This window comes from Trematosphaeria pertusa (assembly GCF_010094035.1).
Source record: "Trematosphaeria pertusa strain CBS 122368 unplaced genomic scaffold BU26scaffold_14, whole genome shotgun sequence".
NCBI lineage: Eukaryota > Fungi > Ascomycota > Dothideomycetes > Pleosporales > Trematosphaeriaceae > Trematosphaeria > Trematosphaeria pertusa.
This window is the reverse complement of record NW_022987225.1, coordinates 939,342-960,529: the sequence shown is the minus strand read 5'-3', so window position 1 is coordinate 960,529 and position 21,188 is coordinate 939,342. Positions and strand designations below refer to the sequence as shown.

The 21,188-nt window shown below is 54.1% G+C and overlaps 9 protein-coding genes across 9 annotated transcripts; 5 read left to right on the top strand and 4 right to left on the bottom strand.

The window, feature by feature from the left end:
• Positions 1-1,228: 1,228 nt before the first annotated feature.
• BU26DRAFT_88998 (hexokinase) lies at positions 1,229-3,049 on the top strand. The gene is made up of 2 exons (XM_033836445.1): positions 1,229-1,570; positions 1,637-3,049. Exons 1-2 carry the CDS (start codon positions 1,397-1,399, stop codon positions 2,963-2,965), a joined length of 1,503 nt encoding a protein of 500 aa, XP_033679906.1. The 5' UTR covers positions 1,229-1,396; the 3' UTR covers positions 2,966-3,049.
• A 509-nt stretch (positions 3,050-3,558) lies between these two features.
• Positions 3,559-6,970, bottom strand: BU26DRAFT_88825 (lysyl-tRNA synthetase). The gene is made up of 22 exons (XM_033836444.1): positions 6,703-6,970; positions 6,207-6,648; positions 6,075-6,152; positions 5,865-6,017; positions 5,635-5,708; positions 5,499-5,529; positions 5,405-5,448; positions 5,340-5,353; positions 5,145-5,203; positions 5,063-5,092; positions 4,991-5,010; positions 4,904-4,935; positions 4,794-4,844; positions 4,619-4,716; positions 4,525-4,568; positions 4,426-4,468; positions 4,299-4,367; positions 4,186-4,250; positions 4,094-4,128; positions 3,963-4,044; positions 3,786-3,909; positions 3,559-3,735 (listed from the first exon to the last, which is right to left on the bottom strand). The coding sequence occupies exons 1-22, from the start codon at positions 6,919-6,921 to the stop codon at positions 3,725-3,727; spliced, it is 1,818 nt and encodes a 605-aa protein (XP_033679905.1). The 5' UTR covers positions 6,922-6,970; the 3' UTR covers positions 3,559-3,724.
• Positions 6,971-7,749: 779 nt separating this feature from the next.
• Positions 7,750-10,076, top strand: BU26DRAFT_568893 (uncharacterized protein; the record flags this gene model as incomplete). Its single annotated transcript, XM_033833825.1, has 2 exons — positions 7,750-8,764; positions 8,818-10,076. 2 exons carry the CDS (start codon positions 7,750-7,752, stop codon positions 10,074-10,076), a joined length of 2,274 nt encoding a protein of 757 aa, XP_033679904.1.
• Positions 10,077-10,582: 506 nt separating this feature from the next.
• Positions 10,583-13,056, bottom strand: BU26DRAFT_608398 (uncharacterized protein; the record flags this gene model as incomplete). Its single annotated transcript, XM_033835841.1, has 2 exons — positions 12,312-13,056; positions 10,583-12,263 (listed from the first exon to the last, which is right to left on the bottom strand). Exons 1-2 carry the CDS (start codon positions 13,013-13,015, stop codon positions 10,583-10,585), a joined length of 2,385 nt encoding a protein of 794 aa, XP_033679903.1. The 5' UTR covers positions 13,016-13,056.
• Positions 13,057-13,275: 219 nt separating this feature from the next.
• On the top strand, positions 13,276-14,692 carry BU26DRAFT_434679 (uncharacterized protein; the record flags this gene model as incomplete). The annotated part of the gene is made up of 2 exons (XM_033824086.1): positions 13,276-14,337; positions 14,390-14,692. The coding sequence occupies 2 exons, from the start codon at positions 13,276-13,278 to the stop codon at positions 14,690-14,692; spliced, it is 1,365 nt and encodes a 454-aa protein (XP_033679902.1).
• An 875-nt stretch (positions 14,693-15,567) lies between these two features.
• On the bottom strand, positions 15,568-16,242 carry BU26DRAFT_568890 (uncharacterized protein; the record flags this gene model as incomplete). The annotated part of the gene is made up of 1 exon (XM_033833824.1): positions 15,568-16,242. The coding sequence occupies one exon, from the start codon at positions 16,240-16,242 to the stop codon at positions 15,568-15,570; it is 675 nt and encodes a 224-aa protein (XP_033679901.1).
• A 724-nt stretch (positions 16,243-16,966) lies between these two features.
• BU26DRAFT_522622 (uncharacterized protein) lies at positions 16,967-17,732 on the bottom strand. Its single transcript, XM_033829830.1, has one exon. The coding sequence runs from the start codon at positions 17,707-17,709 to the stop codon at positions 17,077-17,079; it is 633 nt and encodes a 210-aa protein (XP_033679900.1). The 5' UTR covers positions 17,710-17,732; the 3' UTR covers positions 16,967-17,076.
• Positions 17,733-17,850: 118 nt separating this feature from the next.
• On the top strand, positions 17,851-19,283 carry BU26DRAFT_491017 (uncharacterized protein; the record flags this gene model as incomplete). Its single annotated transcript, XM_033826072.1, has 2 exons — positions 17,851-18,704; positions 18,774-19,283. Exons 1-2 carry the CDS (start codon positions 17,922-17,924, stop codon positions 19,281-19,283), a joined length of 1,293 nt encoding a protein of 430 aa, XP_033679899.1. The 5' UTR covers positions 17,851-17,921.
• Positions 19,284-19,666: 383 nt separating this feature from the next.
• On the top strand, positions 19,667-20,632 carry BU26DRAFT_434579 (uncharacterized protein; the record flags this gene model as incomplete). Its single annotated transcript, XM_033824083.1, has 2 exons — positions 19,667-20,243; positions 20,319-20,632. 2 exons carry the CDS (start codon positions 19,667-19,669, stop codon positions 20,630-20,632), a joined length of 891 nt encoding a protein of 296 aa, XP_033679898.1.
• Between the last annotated feature and the right edge of the window lie 556 nt (positions 20,633-21,188).

Below are 21,188 nucleotides of genomic sequence, written 5' to 3'. Positions count from 1 at the left end.
GTTCAATCTTAGGAGCACGTCGAGACTATCCGCATGAAGCTCTTCGCAACGAGTTTGAAGACTTTCCGGTATGGCATCACTCTGGAGTAGCTGAGGGCACAGGCGACAGCATTGCCGTAGCTGCCAGAAGAGCCCCGCACGCGAGGTGAATGACGAACTTAGAGTTGAGTGCAGGGCCTCGCGGGACAAGTCGTTTCACTCGAGAGATAACAAGCCCACCAGCACGGGCGGCTGTATATCGGAGCCTCCGTTCGACAAGCTCATTTTCTCCGGGCTTGCTAGAGGGCGCTTCGGCAAGCCAGACGTATACCCAGGTATAGCTCTTTCCCATTTTGCGTGGCTGATGCAGCCGGGCTCCTTTACCGATGCCAAGCTCATCAGTCAGTCACATGTTTTTAACCTCGAGTATCCTGCAAACAGCCTTTGCTCACACTTGAGTCTCGGGGGCAGTGAAAGTCGTGAAAGTACGCTAGGCCGTGGAAGTGCGCTTCCGGCCGTGGTCGGCTTGTCTCGGTCATCATCGGAGTATGCCACAATGTTATTTACAGTGCGAAAATGACGCAAGACCACCGCAGAAGCCAAGATCGAGAGCCTGGTAGTGGTGCTGGTGGTGGTGAAAGGCGGAGTGAAGCGAGGGTTCTCGGGGACGGCAATACTTTTCGCCGAGGTTGCAGGGACCCTTGCCCACATCCGCGTGCGTCATTGCCCAGCAACCCGGCACCTGCCCCTCGGAGTTCCAATTTCTTCGACAACGTGGGATGCCGGCTGTCTCAACAGAGACGAGCCGCCGTTCTCAACCCTCAACCTTTCATCTATCTTGCCCAAAACTTTTCAATTGAGACCCTCATCCATAGCCAGCATCTACAATATCTTCAGCGCATTTATCGCGTGCCTCAAGGCCTGGCAATTGCTCTATTCATTCGTCCAGGCGGGGTACCTGACTTAGCATTATCACACGCGCTTGGTAAGCTGCAGCTCCAATCGCCCTTTTCTTTGCGCAAAAGCAACCACAGCCCGGCGGCGAGCAGAAAGGCTGAACAATTGACTTGCTGCGCATGACCTGAGATGTTTTTATGCCTCAGCATCCCACTTTGCGCCGTGCTCGGTTGTTAAAGGCGCTAACAGCTCCGTCAAGACTTTAGGACACCTGGGCAGCCGCATTCCGGTTCCTCTTCGATCGACTCCTCCTCCTCATAACGCGCTGTCTGCCCCGTCGCGCTTGCCTCAACAACCGCCTGAACGTCGTGGAAACAGCGAACCGCAGCCATGGTTGCCGGAAGGAAACCGCCCTCAAGAAAGGGTACGATCGCTCTTTCCTCTTCCTCGTTTGCCTCACATCTCCGCATCCGCGCCTTCCGCAATGCCGATATAAGTTGCTGCGATACGAAATAGCAGGATGGGTGAGATAACGTGTGTCTCAGGCTCCATGGCCGATGTGCCAAAGGATCTGCTGGACCAAATCAATCGACTAGAGGAGCTCTTTGTCGTCGACACGGCTAAGCTCAAGGAAGTCACGAATCAGTTTGTCAGCGAGCTCGAGAGAGGCTTGCGGGAGGAGAATTCGACCATTGTGAGTCCGCCGCTCGGAACCTTTGAAAAGTCTCCTCCCAGAGGCCCAAGGTGCTGACCGATATAGCCCATGAATCCTACCTGGTGTATGGCCTTCCCCGACGGAAACGAGACTGGCACCTTCCTCGCCCTCGACATGGGCGGTACCAACCTCCGAGTCTGCGAAGTGACGCTTACTGAAGAAAAGGGCGAGTTCGACATCATACAATCCAAGTACCGTATGCCGGAGGAGCTAAAGACTGGCACGGCCGACGAACTATGGGGCTATGTCGCGGATTGCCTTCAGCAGTTCATCGAGTACCACCATGCGGACGAGGAGATTGAGCAGCTGCCGCTCGGCTTCACATTCTCCTATCCGGCAACACAGAACTACATTGATCACGGCATTCTGCAGCGATGGACGAAAGGCTTCGACATTGACGGCGTTGAGGGCAAGGACGTAGTCCCACCCTTCGAGGCTGCGCTCACTGAGCGCGGTGTCCCAATCAAGCTCACAGCCCTCGTCAACGACACTACTGGTACCATGATCGCGTCCGCCTACACTGACACGCAGATGAAGATTGGCTGCATCTTCGGCACTGGCTGCAACGCAGCCTACATGGAGAACTGCGGCTCGATCCCCAAGCTCGCCCACATGAACCTCGACCCCGACCTCCCCATGGCCATCAACTGCGAATACGGCGCCTTCGACAACGAGCACAAAGTCCTCCCACGCACTCCCTACGACATAATAATCGACAAAGAGTCTCCGCGCCCGGGCCAGCAATCCTTCGAGAAGATGATCGCAGGACTCTACCTCGGCGAGATCTTCCGCCTCGTCCTGCTCGACCTGCACCAGAACCCCGACTGCAACATCTTCGAGGGCCAGGACATCGGCAAGCTCAAGAAAGCCTACTCGCTCGACGCCGGCTTCCTCGCCGCCATCGAGGAAGACCCCTTCGAGAACCTGTCCGAAACGCACGACCTCTTCCAGAACTCCCTCAGCATCGTCTGCACAAAACCGGAGCTCGAGCTCATCCGCAAACTCGCAGAGCTCATCGGCACCCGCGCCGCCCGCCTCTCCGCCTGCGGTGTCGCCGCCATCTGCAAGAAGAAGGGCTGGCAGACGTGCCATGTCGGCGCCGACGGCTCCGTCTTCAACAAGTACCCGCACTTCAAGCTGCGCGGCGCGCAGGCGCTCAAGGAGATCCTCGACTGGCCAAAGAACAAGGGGAAGGGCAAGGGCGACCCGATCGAGATCTTGCCCTCGGAGGACGGGTCTGGCGTCGGCGCGGCGCTGATTGCGGCGCTGACGTTGAAGCGCGCGGAGCAGGGCCAGGTTGCCGGCATTCGGGATCCGGAGGCTATGATCAGGGCGGCGCAGTCCGCGAAGAAGTTTAAGCCTGCGCTTGAGTAAGAGCTGTGGCGCTGCCGGACTGTTTTGTTCTTGTGCAATGTAGTTATGTTGTTCTCTGTGCGATTTAGAGATCTAGCTCCTTCATGGACGGAAATGAGGAACGTGTTGGAACCTTTTTGCAGTTATATGTCTACTATGATGAGAAACATGGAGTCATTGCCTCCCCTCTATATCGTCGGCGAAACATACGCATGCAACAAGACTCGAGCACAGCCGGGCGTCAACGTTCTTTTCCAGCGAAACAAACTCCCGCTTTCACCCAAGTTCAAGCTCTCTAGAGTATCCTGCCATCGTCTTTCTATTACACAGTCTCCCGCGCTCCCGTCAAGGATCAAAGTACCACCCGTCCCTAATCGACCAATACCACTAGGCCCCGACCATAGCTCCGCGACGGAAGATGCGCAGGACGACGGTCTCCGAAATTGCATGTTTCGGCTGAGCCGAGGCAGGTCCCGAAGCGGGTGTAGGCGAGAGGGATAACAGTACAGGAGCAGTCATGCGTGGAGGTAGTAGTTCCTTGTTTTGCCTTTCAGAGTTTGGGATGTGTGATATTTTGGGAAGCAAGAAGAGAGAAGATAATGTCTATCATGAATGTCCCGTGATGCTTTTGCAGCATAGTCGCCATCAATCATTTTTCGTTTGTCTCGACCGGTTCTCTATCAAACCATTTACGCCGACATGGTGAATTCCATTCGACACTGCCAGGTCATAGAAGGAGTCTTATGCACTCACGCCCTAGCATATTCCACGGCAGATGGATCATTTGTGCGCTGTGAAAAGTCAGAAATCAGGACCGGGTCTCAGTAGCCATGGCACCTACGAATGCCTTCCTCTGGGAGTGGCTCCACACCTGCGACCTCCGCCGCTGTCTTCTCCTTCTTCTCTTCCACGACATCCTTCATAAAGGGAAATGCGAGCACCTCCTTGATGCTGTAGTGGTCCGTCTGTCTCCCGGTTAGTAGACCTTCAACCGTTGCTCAACAATCCGGAAACGTACCAGGAACATCACCAATCGGTCGATTCCCAAGCCCCATCCCCCGGTGGGAGGCAGACCGTACTCGAGTGCTTGACAGAAGGTCCTAGTACTGTTAGTAAGAATTCAGTATTCGTCCCGCGAGGTTGGCTTACTCGTCTATCAGCTGCGCCTCATCGTCTCCTTGTGCCTTTGGCGATGCGCGTTAGCATGTCTAGCATCAAGATAGAAGGAAGAGCGAGCGTACTTTCTGATTGGCTTGCTCCTCGAATCGCATTCGCTGGTCGAAGGGGTCATTCAACTCCGTGTACGCTAGCAAGCATCAGCAGATATCCTCGCGAACAAGGTGAATAAACGTACCATTGCAGATCTCCTTCTTGCATACGAAAGCCTCGAAGCGCTCGCACAGACCCGGGATGCTGCGATGATCTGCTAACATGTTAGGACCATTTTCCGTCCTGTGAGCTCATCCTGTGCAGGTACTGACACTTCGCTAATGGGGACATGACTTCGGGGTGGCCCATAATAAACTGTCCGCACATTAGCTCCCGGAACATCGCAAAGCCTACCACAGGGATAGACTCACCGTAGGATTTACACAGGTCTCCTCGATGAACTCGCCGACCAGCTCTTGATAGTCAATTAGTATGGGACATTAATCAAGTGCTTTTACTACTAACTGTCGATCATTCGAGAGTTCGTCTGAGGAGGCGAACACTCTACGCCGACCTTTTCTAGTACGCGCTTCAAGAAGGCGTTTGTCTCCTCTGTGTGGAATCTATAATTGGTGTAATGAGTGAGCGGAGTTCACCATTATCGGTACCAGGGAGGAAAGAGGGATCGAGTTGTACGTACTCGGTTGCTGGCGGAAACTTCTCGCCGGTGCAACGCTCAAGCTCAGGAATCCTATCAGATCTTGTTAGCAAATGCCCATCATGGTTCTGCATATCATGGCCATGACTTACATGTCCACTCGCCGCCACGGCTTCTCCCAGTTCTAAGGGTTTAGTTGATGATACGTAAAAAGGGGCGGGAAATTAGAGAAGACGTACAACGTCGTACACCTGGCCATCTGCATAACAAGTTAGTGGCACACTGGTAGAGGATTGAAAGATAGAACTCACCTTGAGTATGATATTGTGTCTTGTAGGTGCCTAGACAGCACGTTTAGAAAATTTTCGGAATTCGTATAAGGGGGTAACTCACCCTTGACCGCATATACAAGGCCGGAGACGAGCTCTTCTGTCATGTCCATGATGTCGAACCTATTAAGGAGGGTAAAGGGTAAGTACAAGTTATCAATTAGGGAATTCGGTCCGTCTCCGCCCATTCAGAGCGTTGCGAAAACACGCGACGGATCCATTCCGCAACAGTGGGTATTTTGACACTGGCATGACGTACATGTCTGCGAAAGCCTAGACCAAGTCAGTAAATGCCCGAAAGCGTCTTCATGTAGTCAGTCATACCATATAGAATTCGCACGTTGTAAATTCTGGATTGTGGGTTAGGTCTGGATAAACGTTAGTACCTCTGCGCCATCAGAGCGCGTATTGACTATACCTATGCCTTCGTTCCGGAATTGTCGTCCGATCTATCGGTGTAAGATTAGCATTATGCTCGAGAGTAAGGGACTGATATCTGTGTCGGTCGAGCGCTGTGATGCGAAACATCAACGACACTCAACAGGGAGACTTGCCTCGTAGACGCGCTCCAGGCCACCGACAACAAGTTCCTTTAGGTAGAGCTCGGGCGCTATTCGGAGGAAAAGCTCTGCAGATTTCCACATTAGCAGAGGCAAGCGTCGGGGGAAGGAGAGAAAGTTGGACACGAAAGATGTCTCACTTCTCAAACCTTGCTAACCACCTCGAGTGATGCTTCAAGGCAGAGACCAAAACAGCTCTAGTATGAGTACTGCGACAGACTTACCCATTCCGAGTTCGTTGTGGTACGTTTTGAAAGGCTTAGCGGTGGCTCCACCCGCAATCTTGTTCATCATGGGCGTCTGAACCTCGAGGAAGTCTCTATCGTCGAAGTACTTCCGGACATACTTGACGATTTTGGTTCTCGTGATGAACGTCTCTGTCTGGAGTCAGAAAGAGGGCGGGCGTCGCAACCTAGTTAGGGAAAGGAACATACCGCGAGTGGAGTCGTTCATTATCAAATCGAGGAATCGCTGGCGGTGGCGCTGCTCGTGATCCTTGAAGCCGAAATGCTCTGCGAGGAGCCACATTAGTACCTGTCCTGCATATTAAAAGTATATATACGCACCCGTCGGAAGCATGCGCAAGCATGGAGTAAGCAGAACGACCTCCCGAGCGAATATGCTGAGTTCACCCTCGCCGCCCTTCTTCGGGCTGGTCCTGCCGGGGAAGCCCACCACACCGATTATGTCACCACGCTGGAGATTCTCGTGCTGCTTCTCGAAGGGCACATCGCCGGACGCGTATTGCAATTGGCACATGATTTGAAGCGTGACCCCCTCCGCCTTCGTGACGTAGAACTTGAGGGCATTGCCGCTCTCGCGCTTGGTTATGATGCGAACGCCGACACTGATTTCTTGGTCCTCGCGCGTCTCGCCCTTCTTGAGGTGTGAATATTTCTCGACGAAGTCGGCCAGCTTGGTGTCGACGTGGAACTTGTGGGGATACGGGTTCGGCTTCTTGCTCTGCTTCAACGCGGTGATCTTGTTGCAGCGGATCTCGAAGTATTGCTGCGCATTGTTAGCCATATCGCTGCTTGCGACTCAAGACTTGCTAGGACCGACATTCGGATTAAGCTCCTCCTCTTCCTTCTTGCCCTCCTTCTTTGGCCTCGCTGGGAGCGCAGCCTCCTTCTCCGCCTTCTTGGCCTCCTTCTCGCGCTGCTTCTGCCGTCGCTTCAATTCGCTCTTGGAGATCATCTCGCCGGTTACGGGGTCCGTGTGCTGGTTCTCGGAACCCTCAGCGGCGGGCTGCGCCTGCGCCGGGGCAGATTGGTCTGCCATGGTCGCAATTGAGGTGTGTGGTGAGTCGCGTGTGTTGTTTGCGGGCGGGCTGCCAATAAGTAGTGGGGAACTTTTCTGAGTCAAAGGTCCCGCCGGAGCCGGGTCAACTTTCTGCCGAGACCGTTTGACTCAACTTCAGACGTCGTGATCAAACCTCTCATCATGCACTCTGACTGCCCTGAGCGCGACGCCACATATTTGCCGTCATGAGTCATTCTATTGTCTTGTAAACAAGGAAGCCGCCATTTCTAGCCGCAGAACATCTCGAACACCCAAGCCCAAAGGGATGGCTATATACAGCCTTCGCGTGTAGGCAGCGGCTCTCTCCATATCCAGGGATAAAAGACGAGGTACAGTGGCAACTGACCGGGGCGAGCCATCATGGTGGCTATAAAATTGTTCTCTACGATTCCCTCCGGCCTCGAGCTTCACGTGGTACTGCTCATCTCGTTCTGGATCTCGTCCGTCTCTTCTTGAAACTTCATATACTCTCCAATCGCCGCATGCTCGTAGATTATCCTACTCTATTTCCAAGTTTCTAGCTCTGTCAAGCTCATTATGGTAACTTCGACACCTTTCACCATGCCCGTTGACATTGTGAATCTGGTGCTCAACGCCTCCAGCTTCTCGTTTCCCTAATCGAACTCGCTTCTCAGAATTTCTGGCTTCATGATGACGCGCCCAAGCCCTGCGAGAGAGACCTTTCACCACAATGTCGAACACCCGCACTAGCGCGGCCTTCCCCGACACCTCCCACTACTTAAACCTTCCTCCCACACCTTACTTCCCACATCGAGCAGCCTCACCAACTTTGTGCACAACCCAACTATGTTGCACCTCCTCATCTTTGCTTTGCTCTCTGCCACCGCAATGGCATCGTACGGCTACCATGTCGACCCCAACTGCCAGGCTTGCCCCGCTTGCACGCCGACAGCGTCCTTTCTCTGGGCTACGGCCAGCTCTCCGCTGTGCCTGCTGACAATCGCTGGCTACATCATGCTCCTCATCTCGCCTCTGACCAGGGTGCTTGCTTCCGACTTTCTGAAACTCCTGGCCTACCTGGCGACCTCCTTCGTGAAGCTGGCATGGCGCGGCGCTTCACCAGCGGACTTTGAGCGGCTCAAGCACTCGTACGACGACAAAGAAGTGCGACTGATGCGCGAACGCGACCACGCAGAGATGTTGCATCAGCATTCGGTCGGTGCACAGGAGCAGATTACACACGAGAATAAGCAGCTCAAGACCGACAACGCCCAATTACGGTCAAATTTGGGTGACACCCGAGAGCGTCTCGACCGATTCCAGAACAAGAGCTCAACCGTCGCCCACCGCAAAGAGAAGGAGAGGCTTGAGGGCGAAGTGAACAGCGTCAAGAAAGAAGTTAGCGATCTGGAGTACGAGCTGAGAGCCAAAGATCGAGATATCGGTGACCGTGATGCGAGAATTCGCAAACTCGAGACTGCACTGGCCATCAAGACGTCGGAGAAGGACACCGCTGACCACGCCGCCAAGGACGCTGCCGCCCGTGAGAAGAAGGTTCAAGAAGATAACAACAAGCTCGAGGCGCAGCTCAGACAGCAAGCCGATGATCACCAGAAGGAGCTGTGCCCCAAAGACAAGGAGATCTTGCTACACCGCCGAGTGCTCGACGTCCTCCACCATCTCGCCGAGCAGACGGATCCCGCCCAGCTCCCGGTTGCGGTTGTCTTCGCCAAAGCCCTTCAGATGAGCAACGTGAGCCTGATCGACCTGAAGATTGATCAGGGGAGGCTTGATCTCCTCTGGGACTTCGTGCTGGCTGGGATGGGTAACAACCTTCCTGTTCAGCCTCAAGCAACTGAGCGTAAGTCAGATCGAATGTGATTGCCCAGTGGCCAGGTACTAATAGTAGAGTAGGTGGTTTCCGCCTCAAGAAGCGTCCATATGTTCTGAGCGGCCTAATGGCGCAGGGCACCTCGCTCGCTTCAAGTTACAACACGCCCGTCGACGCCGACAAGCTTCGCCAAGAGGTCCATTCCTTTAGCGACTCCGGGTACGGATCGGTTCTTCGTAGCTCTGTACTCGGCGTCGGGAGCCAGCAGTCTCTCGGCCATGACCAGCAACACCAGGCGCCTGATAATACTCCCAAGACCTCTCTGTTCAGCAGCATCTCCGAGAGTGCCGCTCCTACACGTAAACGCCAACTTGAGAGCAACACTAGCAACGAAAACTCCTTCATGAGGCCTCCTCCTGACACCAACAACTCTACCAACGACAATAAATTCATGAAAACCCCCCTAGACAACGGCATTTCGGTCTCCGGATGGGCCAATCCCGTCATGAAAGCACCTGTCGACGACACCGATTCAGATGACCATCTCCATAAAAAGCCGGCTTCCGGGAGCACCTCAGCGGGTAAATCAAACCCATTTGCGGATCGTCTCAACGGTCTAAATACCCCCGGGCTGAACCATCCCTTCCTGAACCCTACTAACAGCGGTATTGGCGTCCCCAGCAACGGCAATGCATCCACCAAGCCTGCTACCGAAAACAGTTCATCCGGAAATACCAACCCTTTCGCAGAGCGTCTCAAAGCTTTGAAGGCATCACAGCAGGGCAATTATTTCATGGATACTACTGGTGCCTCCCCCTTCGCTTCTCTCGGCAGTAACAACAACATCGGCTCTTCGAGCCCTTCCCCCTTCGCTTCCCTTGGCGGCAACGGCGCTGCGATGTTCGGCGCCTCTCCCATGGACAACGGCGCAGGTACTTCTCCATTTTCTTCCCTCGGCAACTCCAACATGGGAGCTTCAGATGCCTCTAATACTTCGCCATTCGCCTCTCTCGGCGGCGGCAACAATACGGGTGCAGCCAATGCATCGCCCTTCGCTTCCCTCGGCAACACCAGCACCGGGTCCTCAGGCGCCCCCGGCGGCGGCAACAACATGGGTGCATCTAATATGTCCCCCTTCGCTTCCCTTGACCACAGCAATACCGGAGCTCCGAGCCCATCGCCGTTCGCATCTCTCGGGCACCAATCCGGCAAAGGCAACCCCTTCATGACGCCCCCGCGAGCGACTTTCGGCAGCACTGCCTTTGGCAACGCGCAGCCATCGCAGACTTCTTCCAGCCCTGTTGGATCTCTGGCCGATAACCCGTTCCTGAAGATCCGCTGAACCTGGCTGGATGTCTGCTATCGATGGTGGAAGGGGGCGGTTGATAAGGCGTAATGGTTCTCTGATCTTGATTTGATTTCCTGGGTCGATACCCGCGCTTTGAGCTCCCTCTTCTTTGTTTGGCGGAAAGTTTACGGCTCTTTCTGCGCGGGCGGGCGTACTAGATGGAATGCTAGACGCTTAGTAGCATCGATGAATATCAGCTTTTTGAAGACAAATATTCCATTTCTCGCTTTAGTGTGATGATAAACCCATTCCACTGCCGGCTTTGACTCATGTCCTCACTTGCTCATGGCCTGCCAGACACGCGGAATGCACCACTTCGAGAACATTGCAGCAGCACATAGAGTATACGAGGCTCAGCCACTGCTGAATACAAAGAGTTCATTAACCCAACCTTCCCAACGACCTATGCAACACCGTACCTATGCCGCTCATAACCTGACCCGTATATGCCAACGTTAAATCCAAACCAAATCACCACCACATGTATAATCATACCCACCTCAGCCCTCACTCCTCACAACGCCAACCCCACTCCTAACATCAAACTCGACCCACCTGGCCCTCCCCTCCCCCCTCGCACGGCCCCCACTCCCATCAATAGCCCCCGGATTCATAACCGTGCACCCACAATACTTGACCACAAAAGCGGGTGCCTCGGAATCCGCAACCACCACGCTCGTAGGCAGCGGGTACAAGTTCAGCGTATGCGCGTAGTCCCAGTGCAACGGGCGGATGGAGAGTGGAAAAGGCGAGAGGTGTGATTGTGAGAGCAGGGTGCGGGTTAGTGCGCGCGCGGTCTGCGTGTCGGTGTCGATGGAGTCTTGGGGCTCGGGAGGGACGGCCGGAGCGAGGGTCGAGGGGGCGTCGAGGTCCATTGCTGCGTCTTGGGACTCTTCGTTGTTTTGGGGCGCGGAGGTGGCGTCTGGGAGCTGTTCATCGTCGTCGTCGGGGTCTGCTTCGGGCTTGTTGAAGCGGATGCTTGTGCGGTGTAAGCGGCCCATGAAGTCGTCGCGTAGGATAGCCATCTCGCCCTTCACACCAAACCAGGTTAATCGCGATGGGTTGCTAGTCCATATTACTTCGCCCTCCTTTCCTCTCGCTTTTCCTGCGCCCCATACTTCGCGGTTTGCTTCTGCGATGGCACGCCGTACTCGGTTTGTGAAAAGCGTTGGGACTGCTTTCCGCGGTAGGGGTGTTGCGGCGCCTGCTGAGAATGCACTTGGCCATGCGTCGTTGTCACCTGGGACGAAGACTAGATTTGTGTGAGCGATGAGTTGTGGAAAGTCTGCGAGGACGGTGGCTAAGGCGTCGAAGTGTTCTTTATACTCTATACTCCCTGCACCAGGGACGCCTGCGAGACTGGCTTTGGAGCTGAAGTTTCCCATAAGAATGATGGCGAGAGGGTATATGGGGTGGGAGTCCGTGGGATCTGGAGAGTACGTGCGGAGAAGGGTACGGAGAGCTGAGAGTGTCGAGGGTTTATCCAGGTGTAGGTCTGATGCGATGACAACGTTGTGTGCTTTCTCTGCGGTAAGAAGCTTGTTCGCCAGGCGGTTCATTCGCGATCCAGTTGCACGCTCAGAGCCTACGCCGAGGAAATCTGTCCAGCCGAAGGCCGGCCCGCTCAAGCTGTTCCTGTCAGACTCTTCAGTGCCACCAAGCGTCGTAGTCCGTCTTTCGCATGGAGGGTGGCCAACGGAGAAACCAATGAATTTTCCACCTATTGTCCCGCCAATACCGCCCGTGCCCCCTAATGTGGAGGTTGAGCCGGACGTCGGATTGCTATAGTCTTCCTCATAACTACCATCCACGAGCACTATCATACCTGGCGCGAAGTAGGCACCGTTTTCTGGTATTGGGCATGCATGTTGGAGGTCTAGTGCTATTGTCCCCGTCAGATCTGATAATGAGAGTGCTCCGGTCGGCGATACTGTCAACATTCCTAGCAGTAGATGCGCGCTGCCGCTTCGGCCCAGCAGGTTCGCAATTGGGGTTAATGTGTTTGTTTGGGAGTTGGCGATAGAACCCGTACGGCTCAGTCCCGCAGAGCGCGCAGTGGAGAAGGTAGGAGTCTGGAAGGTTTCATTGCGGAGGATGCGCTGGTGTACGGTGTGGTAGCGTTGGCGGAAAAGGTCTGTTTTGTGGGATGGGTCGGGGAAGAGCGAGGACTTTACGTTCGATCTACCAGTGTTAGCGGAAAGTAATTTACCGTCGACCCGGGGAGACTACTTCTCGAAGTGCCGTTGCGAGATGTTATAGACCAGCTTTGGCTGCTCGAAGGTATCTATGACCTTCATCCACTCCCGCGGATCCTTTAACGACTCCTCCTCGTCGTCCTTGTCGTCTACACCCAAGCTCGACATGCCAAAGCTGGTCTGGCTGTCCAATGCCGGTCTCACCCCGGGTTCCGGAGTTCCTTGCCCATTCGCGTCCGGCCCAAAGTTAAAGCTGCTTTGTCTGCTCAAGTTCGAGCCATTGACGATTCTTCCACCGCTCATGGAGCCCTCTAATGTCTTTAGGATACTCTTGAGCGTGTCACCATCTCCTTCTACAATGACCTGGCTACCGCTCTTCTTCCAGCTCTTCGCCACCTCCTCGAGCACTTTTTCTGCCAGTCCTTCTTCCCTCCATCCCGAACCGCAGTGCTTCCCGATGAAGCTCGCTAATGCTGAAAGCGCGGAAGATGTCAGGGTCAAGTTGTGCTTCTTGGTGAATGTTCGGAATGCGAGGGGCCTTAGTGTCGCCGGCGGAAGCTCGATGGGTAGGACTGTCGCTCTCACGGCGGGTTTCAGCGCGGGCGGTGCGGGTATTGGGGCTGTCCGGCGGGGATTGATGGGGTGAACAGGAGTGCCGAATGCAGGCGAGGATGAAGGAATTAGGTTCTTCGGTACCGCCGAGGGCTTCTCAGGTCGTTTTGCAGTCGCCATTGTCATGGGATGGAGAGTGTCAGCGCAGCATATCAGAATGCCTAAAGCGTACGTCGGGGGCTGCTTCCGGCGCGTCGACGCGACTTACGAGTTCGCGTGCGCACAGACCGCCAAAAGTCAACTGTAGCTGTCGCACCGGAAGCTCCACCAACAAACTTACGCTCGCCCCGCCACCACGATTCATATTTCCCAGGGCCGCTCTTGTTACGGTCGCGTAGACTTTTCGAACATACCACAACCATATTTTCATCGAAAACCGTACCGCAATGGCGGAAGCGGTCACCGAACCCATTCCGAGCGCCGCGACCACCGCCGACGTGCCCAAGACGAAAGAGAAGCTGGAGGAGCTCACCAGGGCCGCCTCGCTGCAATACTCACTGAAGAACTACTCCACCGCCGCCGACCACTATGCCGACGCGGTCGAGATACAGGCCGAGCTTAATGGTGAGATGGCACCTGAGAATGCGGAGCTGCTCTTCTACTACGGACGCGCGCTGTACAAGGTTGCCATCGCGAAGAGCGACGTTCTAGGCGCAAAAGTGGTACAGGAGGAGAAGAAGAAGTCCAAGACGGAGAAGTCGCAGAAGGAGGCATCGGAACGACCAGCTCCATCAGCCAATGGCTCGAAAGCAGAGGGGAAGGAAGAGACTGTCGAATCGAAAGCATACTTCCAGCTGACGGGCGACGAGAACTGGACAGACTCGGAGGACGAAGAGGAGGAGGGTGGTGCAGAGCAGGAAGAGGAGCAGGACGACTTCGGAAACGCGTACGAGGTCTTCGAGCTGGCGCGCGTGCTGTACACCAAGCAGCTGGAAGCCCAGGAGTCAAGTGAGGGCGCAGATAAAGGCAAAGGAAAGGCGGAGGTCACGCCACAAGCTCGAGCGATCAAGGAAAAGCTCGCAGACTGTCATGGCTTCCTCGTCGAGATCTCCTTCGAGAACGAGCGCTTTCATGATGCCATCCCGGACGCTCGGTCTGCGGTCGCACTGCAGGAGGAGCTACATCCATTCGAGCATGAGAACGTCACTGAGGGCCACTACTCGCTGTCGCTGGCGCTAGAGTTCGCGTCCGTGGCGAAGGTCCGCGAGCAGCAGGCAGGGCAAGACACGGAGACACCTGCAGATGGCGCTCAGCAAGAAGACGTGATCGACTGGGATCTACGAAACGAGGCGGCAAAACACACTGAGCTCGCTATTCAGAGCCTCGAAACGCGGTTGAAGCAAGAAGAGGCAGCTCTGTCGTCAGAGGCTCTAACGCCGGAGCAGAAAAAAGAAAAGGAAGCCATTATCACCGACAAGAAGAGTATGCTAGAGGATCTAAAGACCCGGGTATGTGGAATTATTGCTCTTCGCTAAAAATACCACATGCTAATACGCCTAGCTTACGGATCTGAAAGAGGACCCCACAAAGCAGCAAATCGACGCCGTGGACCAAACGGTCTTCCAAGGTCTGCTCGGAGGCCTGCTAGGAGCTGATGCCGCGACACAGAAAGCCAAGCTCGCTGAAGCCACCCAGGCGGCGAACGATATCTCCGGACTTGTTAAGACCAAGAAGAAGGAGAAGGCACCGGCTCCTGCGCCAGCTGCGTCAGCGTCCGCCGAGGCCAGCGGCAGCAAGAGGAAGCTTGAGGTCGAGGAGGATGGAATGAACGGAAAGAGGGCGAAGACGGAGGAGATGCAATAAGTCCCTCGTCTCCGGGACTGTCCTCGATTTGTTCTGACAGGCGGAGCTCATGGTGGTTACTTTCGCATGTATTATGTTTGCAGGATACCTTTGCTTTCGGGAGGTGGCCATTGGGGATTACGGCGTATTCTATGTGGTATATCCTAGCATGACGACGGCCTTCTCAAACGACCAAGGGGCTCTTCGAATTCACGATACGAATAACTTTCTTCTCTCTGAGTCGAAGTCCGCACACATCCAACACCGTTTTCCCGCCCTCCGCGCGTCCCCAACCACGCACCACTCCGGCTCCGTGTGTAACCCCACACCCACTCCATCTCTTTCGGGATCACGCGTCCATCACGAACTGCGAATTTTCTTCCTGTCAACCAAAGCCCGTCCATTTTCTCCCATCAATTCATGACGCCCCATGTCCGTGCCCCCGGCCCCCACGCACGAGCCCCGTCGCCCCGCACCATCGTATTTAAGCTTAAACGCGCAGCAATCAACAGCCTGCCTAATGCGGTAAGTTTGGTGAGAATAAGGCTGCTCGCGAAAGGTGGAGCCAAGACGGCAATTAGGACGCGTTTTGAAATGCGATCTACTATGAAGAACCGTGGATGTCCTCGTTTCTAATGGTTTTAATAGGTTATGGAGTCCTTTGCATGGTACGACGAGGACGACTAATGTCAGACGCGAACATTACACATGGACTTCACGATATACGAACAGAAGTGGGCTTTATACTCAAACAAATGGATATCTATTTGCTATGCAATCAGGGTAATTCCTTTGGCTATCCTTTAGTCATGATGAACCAAGTCTTCAGCGGCTTCGTAAGCCATACTCAAAAGCCAGATCAGGACATCGTTCTACGACGCGCTATCGCTACCGGCTTAGTGCCACCCAATCCGCCTAGGTTCCAGAGGACCAGCATACTCAGACCTAATGTCATCCTCTTCGTACCCCGCGAATTCAAACTGAGACTGCTGGACGCGGTCGCGGCCTCCGGCAGCCTGAGCGCGTGGGCGGCGAGGGCGGCGTCCAGCACGACGGGGGGAGGGTTCATTCATGCCATAGCCGGGGTGTCCGCCATGATAGGAGCCGTCCGCGTAGGGGTCGTGCATGCCATAGGCAGGATGCCCACCTTCGTAGGAGGCATAGTCCGCATCAGCGTATGGATCTTGCATACCGTAGCCAGGCTGTGCAGGATGTCCATCGCCGTCAAGATAGTCTTCCGGGCCGTAGCCGTATTCGCGCATACCGGGTAGCGATCGACCACCATGGTGCGCATGTGGATCAACGTAGCCATCATCGTAGCCTTGGTGATAGCCCTCGCCATAGCCCTCGTCAAAGCCCTCGCCGTAGCCAGCACCATGTGCATACTCAATCTCATCCCAATGCGAACGTCGACGTCGTCCATCGTGGTGGTGGCGCCGGCGACGGCGATGCGGTCGACCCTCAGCTAAGCCTGGGATTGCGAGATCAGGATCGAACTCTACCCGTATGATAGTGCGGTGATCTCGGGGCATGCGGCGATGATGCCTAGTCGCTGAGGAGGAGTTGCCCATGATGATGATGTTGGTCTTGTGGGAACTGGGGATTTTTGTTGCTACTCTCGTTTGTGGTTTCGAGACCAACAGTTGTAGAAGAAAGGCGAGGTTATATGTTGGTAGGGCTAGGCTGGCACCGTGACAACATGGTGATGAGGCAGGTGCTATGGTTGGCAGTGACAGCGGCATTGTGAATTGCTAGGGCGATTGCGGTGGAGAGTTCACAAGACATGCATGGTCTCGACACATGACTTTCCTATGGCTTCACGCCAAACCGTGGTCTAAAGGTGTTTGGGCCACCGAAATCGTCCACGGGTGTGTGTCGAGAACAGGATGCTGTTAGCTCTGCTAGGACGCTCGCTCGCCTCTTGCGGCAGGGAATTCTCCTGATCTAAGGGCTCGTCGTGTAGGTAAGATTAGCTTAGCAAATTATACGTTCTTTTGTACGCATCCGCGAGGGTATCTAGGGTAGTTGTTACGCCCGTCGTTCTAGCTAGAGAATTCCACACCATGAGAGCTCGCCTAGACCAAATTTCATGAAAAGCACAACATCATCTTCACTGCTGCTGGCATAGCTGGTGTGGTTCTTCAGGCCTATTTTTGGTTTCGAAGCCGTGTCATGATGTTTTTTGGTCGTCTGTGTCGCCCTGTCGGCTGTGCGACAGAGTCTTTCCGTTGAGTCTTGAAAGCAAAAGTTAAAGGACTTGAATTTCGCCGCTTTGCTAGACGATGAAGAGATATCCAGATAGGTACACAAGCGTATTTCCGGCAGTCTGCCATCCATTTCAGCGGTCCGTCCCTGCACCTTCCCTTGGATCCCAGGTTGTCGGCCTCCCGTGAGAATGTGCAATATTACTCCGCCTCGAGAATTATCTTTGGCTCGACTAGTGCCGCAAGCATGGAAAACTCTTCCGCTCTTTCGAACTTGACATCTTGCTTGCCAATGAATCTCAAAGGGATGAGATACAAACCCGAAACGATTTCGGTTCGATGAGTAGAAGAGATTTGAGATATGGAACGTACGTCCGGAAAGTCCTTTGAAATGGGCGCGAATCCTTTGCTCTTTCTAATCCGTTCAACAAGAACCCCGTTCATCGCCTCAAAGCCCGAGATGAAGTATAGCCGACGATCCTCGATGAAAGCTTCTAAGCGGTGCTCAGCGATCGAGGCATTGTCACTCGAATTGCGCCAAGCATTGTGGAGGTGATGCGCGGCGTTGCTGGTACGCCATTGCGTGCACTGGTCTGCACGGATTCGAATTGATTCAGAGAACTTTACCCCTCGGACGTAAGACTGCTCTTTGAAAGTCCTCTCATAATCTGATTGCTGGCTGTGTCGAAGGTCTTGGGGCGGGATATGATTGTTGAGAATCACAGAACCTCGAGGGTCATGTGGGTTTTTGATGATGCTGCCGACTGGCACGTCTTCTGAGCGAAGACCAGTTCCATCATCCAGGAGTAGGTCCACGTTTGGCTTCGGCGGCATCGGTGCGTTTAGGTGGTTGAAAGTGTTGAGAAAGGTGGGTGTTCGTGAGGCACAACCCCGCTTGTACCGATGAATGTGTTTTCTCAGCCGCACTTTGCTTCTTTCGCACTACCCTCAACCTGACCCCACTCACGTAGAAAGACACGCTCAAATTCCTTCCGACCACTCGAAGCTTCAACACGCTAGCGTCCCGTTCCCGAGGCCCTAGAACCATGACGTGGCAAAGCGTGCCACTTGTCCTAGCGACTGTAGTCGCCGCGACGTTAGGCCAAGCCGACGCATCAACTTTCCGACCGAACTGTACCCTCCCATTGACCACCGACAACCTGGTATTATCTGCAGGAGTGAGAGGAACGTTCGACATTCTATGGAGTTCAATTTTCACCCTCCTCATCTGCAGTTGGTCAATCCTACACTTGAATATCCCCAGCCAATTACCTCGCCTGCAGAAGTCCATGTGGGACAAGATCAAAAGCTACGCTGTGGATTTCCTGCCCAAGTTCAAATGGATGGTGTTGACGCTCCTCGTACCCGAGTTTCTGCTTGGGAAGGCATTGCAGGACCGTCACCTTGCAAAAGTCTCCATAGACGAGATGAAAGAGCTGGCTTCCGAGTCAGGATTTGAATGGACAATTACTCACGGATTTTACGCTGATATGGGTGGATTCGTCCTCAAAGCCCACACCACGGTGCAAGACCAGGCTACGCCAACTCCTGTGGTTCTCAACCTTCGCTCTCTTCAGTACGCTTGCGGCGAAATGAGGATGATCGAACGTTTACCAAGGATAACTGAGGACGAGATCAAAGACAAGAGTAAAGGAGACTTCTTTGTGAAGTGTCTCACGGGGATGCAGCTAGCGTGGTTCGTTATCCAGGTGATCACCCGCGCATCGAAAGGTCTCGCGATATCAGCGCTCGAAATCGCCATATTGGCGTATGCCGCATGCTCTCTGATAACGCTTTACCTATGCCTTTCGAAACCAAAGGACGTGAAAGTACCGACAATCGTTCCGGTCAAAAAGGATCTTGGGGAAAAAGCGATAAGTAGAGCGCATAGGCTGGAGATTGAAGTGCGTCGGCCACAGTCGTGGTTTGATGTATCCCTACAACTAGCCCGGTACCGCGGCCGATTCGGATCGTCCAAGGCCATCACAAGCCCGATACCAAATGATGCTCGGTACGCACATGGGGCAGCTGCGTCAGCAATTTTCCCCGGGGTGCTTCTTACGCGCATGGATGATGGGTTCACCATTGCCGGGATCGTATTCGGAGGCATTCACTGCGCAGCGTGGAATTTCGCTTTTCCGTCTCCTGTAGAGCGACTTCTTTGGCGAATATCGAGCGTCGGAACAGCAGGGGTGCTGCCGCTTTACTATGCATTGTTACTCGCGGATATCCATCTTCGAAGGTTCTCTATCCTTCGGGTTGTGCTCCCGGTACTCGAATTCTTGGTCGGCCTCAGCTATCTCCTCGCTCGGCTTTACCTCCTTGTCGAAGTTTTCCGCGAGTTGTTCTTTCTGCCTCCGTCGGCGTTTATCAGCACTTGGACTGCTCAATTTCCGCATGTGTCATAGCCATCCAAGCGGAGCAGACGTACCAAGAAGCCGTCGATGGTCCGTTAGCCAATTGAATGGCCTATTTCCTACCGGCGCCTGCTGGGGCCCTGCCCCCAGAGAGCAGAGCCAAAGGCATCATGAAGAGTTGGAGACCTAGTATGGGGGATCCTTGGTTGATCTCAGGATGACTTTTCGAGTGGATAACGCTAACTCAGCGCGGTAAGGCGCCAAACCTCAAAACCTCCTTTTTTTTCGTTCAAGAGTCCGTGCATCTCTCGTCTTTTCCTTTGACGTGACCAAATCAACGGAATTCTTTACACAATGAGCCCAAGGTAGCCATTTCCACCTCTTCCTCAGCTTTCAGGCGCGAGACGCCGCCACTTTCAGCCTGCAGGAAGGAAATGCATCAGCACATTCAACATCGCGAGCCTCAAACATCCGGAACCACGACAGCGCTACCCATATACACAAGCCCCGATATACCGCTGTACACGCCAACCGATACGTCATCAGCGGCAACCGCAACGTTCACCGGCGATCCTACTTATCCCGTTTTTCCGAACGCACAATGGATATCTCGCTTCTACCTGGTAGCCTCTCAATACTCGGGAATAACTAATTTGGATACCGATCTATTCAATCGCTGCTACTTGCCGGGCAGGCCTTTGTCTTACCTACCTCCACCACACAATGGTTCAGACGCCAGCACTGCCGCCAACGGCAATGTCAGAAGAGGAGAATCATGGGTATCGATAACCATCGAGAAGCCAGATTATCAGTTAGAAGAGGCGCCCTGCAAACGGCAATCTGCTATCAACGGAAACTGCCATTTTCAGAACACGAATGGGACATTTTCCGGTCTGAGGGAGTATGAGGACAATTTTGAGGAGCAGCAGCATTGCTATTGCGAGAAGTATCCGTTCTTCGACTCCGTATTGGGTTGTCAGAAGTGCTTTGAGATGCGTGGTGGTATTGAGGGTCAGTCAGTCGTCCTCTCTAGTCTACATGAGTGGCTTTTGGTGGTGAAGCTGTAGGCTGATAACAACACAATAGGATATCATTGGTTCCCGGAGAGTTACGTCAGCGCGTTGGCAGACTCTTACTGTAACGCTGACCCTCTGACCAAAGAGTTCTACAACTTCGTGGGCGCATGGAAAGCTACCGCTGCTGAGGCAAAGGTGCCAAGCACGACGGCGAAAGATGTACTGGGGACGCAAACTGCCGCGAGCCTTTACTACACTCCGAATGCCGCTGTCAGTACTAAGAAAGCCAATTCCGCTGCTGCTTTGAACAATGGGAAGAGGGGTTCGAAGAGAGGGAGCGCTATAGTCGTTGCACTTGTGGCAGGGTTAGTGGCATCGAGATGATTGTTTAATCACCCACAGTCCCGCAATCCCGGATTGATGGACCGACATAGTCGACCTGACGAGGCTTAAGAGTTCGACACTGATCTCTAGCAAACCAACGTGCCGTTGGCCTCATGGAAGGGATTCTGGATACAGTGGAATTTTAGTCGGTCAGGAGTCTCCATGACGGAGGGGAGGTGAGAAAGCACCTGCAAAAGGATTATGCGTTGCATTGCCTCGCGGCCCTGGAAATGAGTCTGCAAGATGAATGACTAACCGAAAGAGGTTAGCGACATTTTGTGAACTGCCTCGGTTCACCAGTTTTACGGGTCCATAAGACCCTTTACGCCAAAGTCAAAATCTTTTCATCTTTTCATTTCAATAATGCCCAGGACTCCAATTTCTTCTCCGACCTTCAATTTCTCCTCCAATACACATTTCATCACATATGCACCTGCCTCGGCTCGGCGGTCAAAGCTTGAAGAGGAGGCTCGTGAAAGGCGGGGCCCCGCAAACCCCCTGCCAGGAACAGCCCCATGTCCTAGCCAGGAACATGCGCTGATCCTCGCAGGAAGCC

What these genes read in the sequence shown, in the direction of transcription:
- BU26DRAFT_88825 (XM_033836444.1), bottom strand. Translation starts at nt 6,921, where the DNA reads ATGGCAGACCAATCTGCCCCGGCGCAGGCGCAGCCCGCCGCTGAGGGT. An exon ending in CCACAACGAACTCGGAATGG is followed by an intron (nt 5,709 to 5,864) that starts GTAAGTCTGTCG and finishes GGAAATCTGCAG; the next exon opens with AGCTTTTCCTCCGAATAGCG. An exon ending in GACACAATATCATACTCAAG is followed by an intron (nt 5,011 to 5,062) that starts GTGAGTTCTATC and finishes CTTGTTATGCAG; the next exon opens with ATGGCCAGGTGTACGACGTT.
- BU26DRAFT_88998 (XM_033836445.1), top strand. Translation starts at nt 1,397, where the DNA reads ATGGGTGAGATAACGTGTGTCTCAGGCTCCATGGCCGATGTGCCAAAG. An exon ending in GGGAGGAGAATTCGACCATT is followed by an intron (nt 1,571 to 1,636) that starts GTGAGTCCGCCG and finishes TGACCGATATAG; the next exon opens with CCCATGAATCCTACCTGGTG.
- BU26DRAFT_522622 (XM_033829830.1), bottom strand. Translation starts at nt 17,709, where the DNA reads ATGCCGCCGAAGCCAAACGTGGACCTACTCCTGGATGATGGAACTGGT.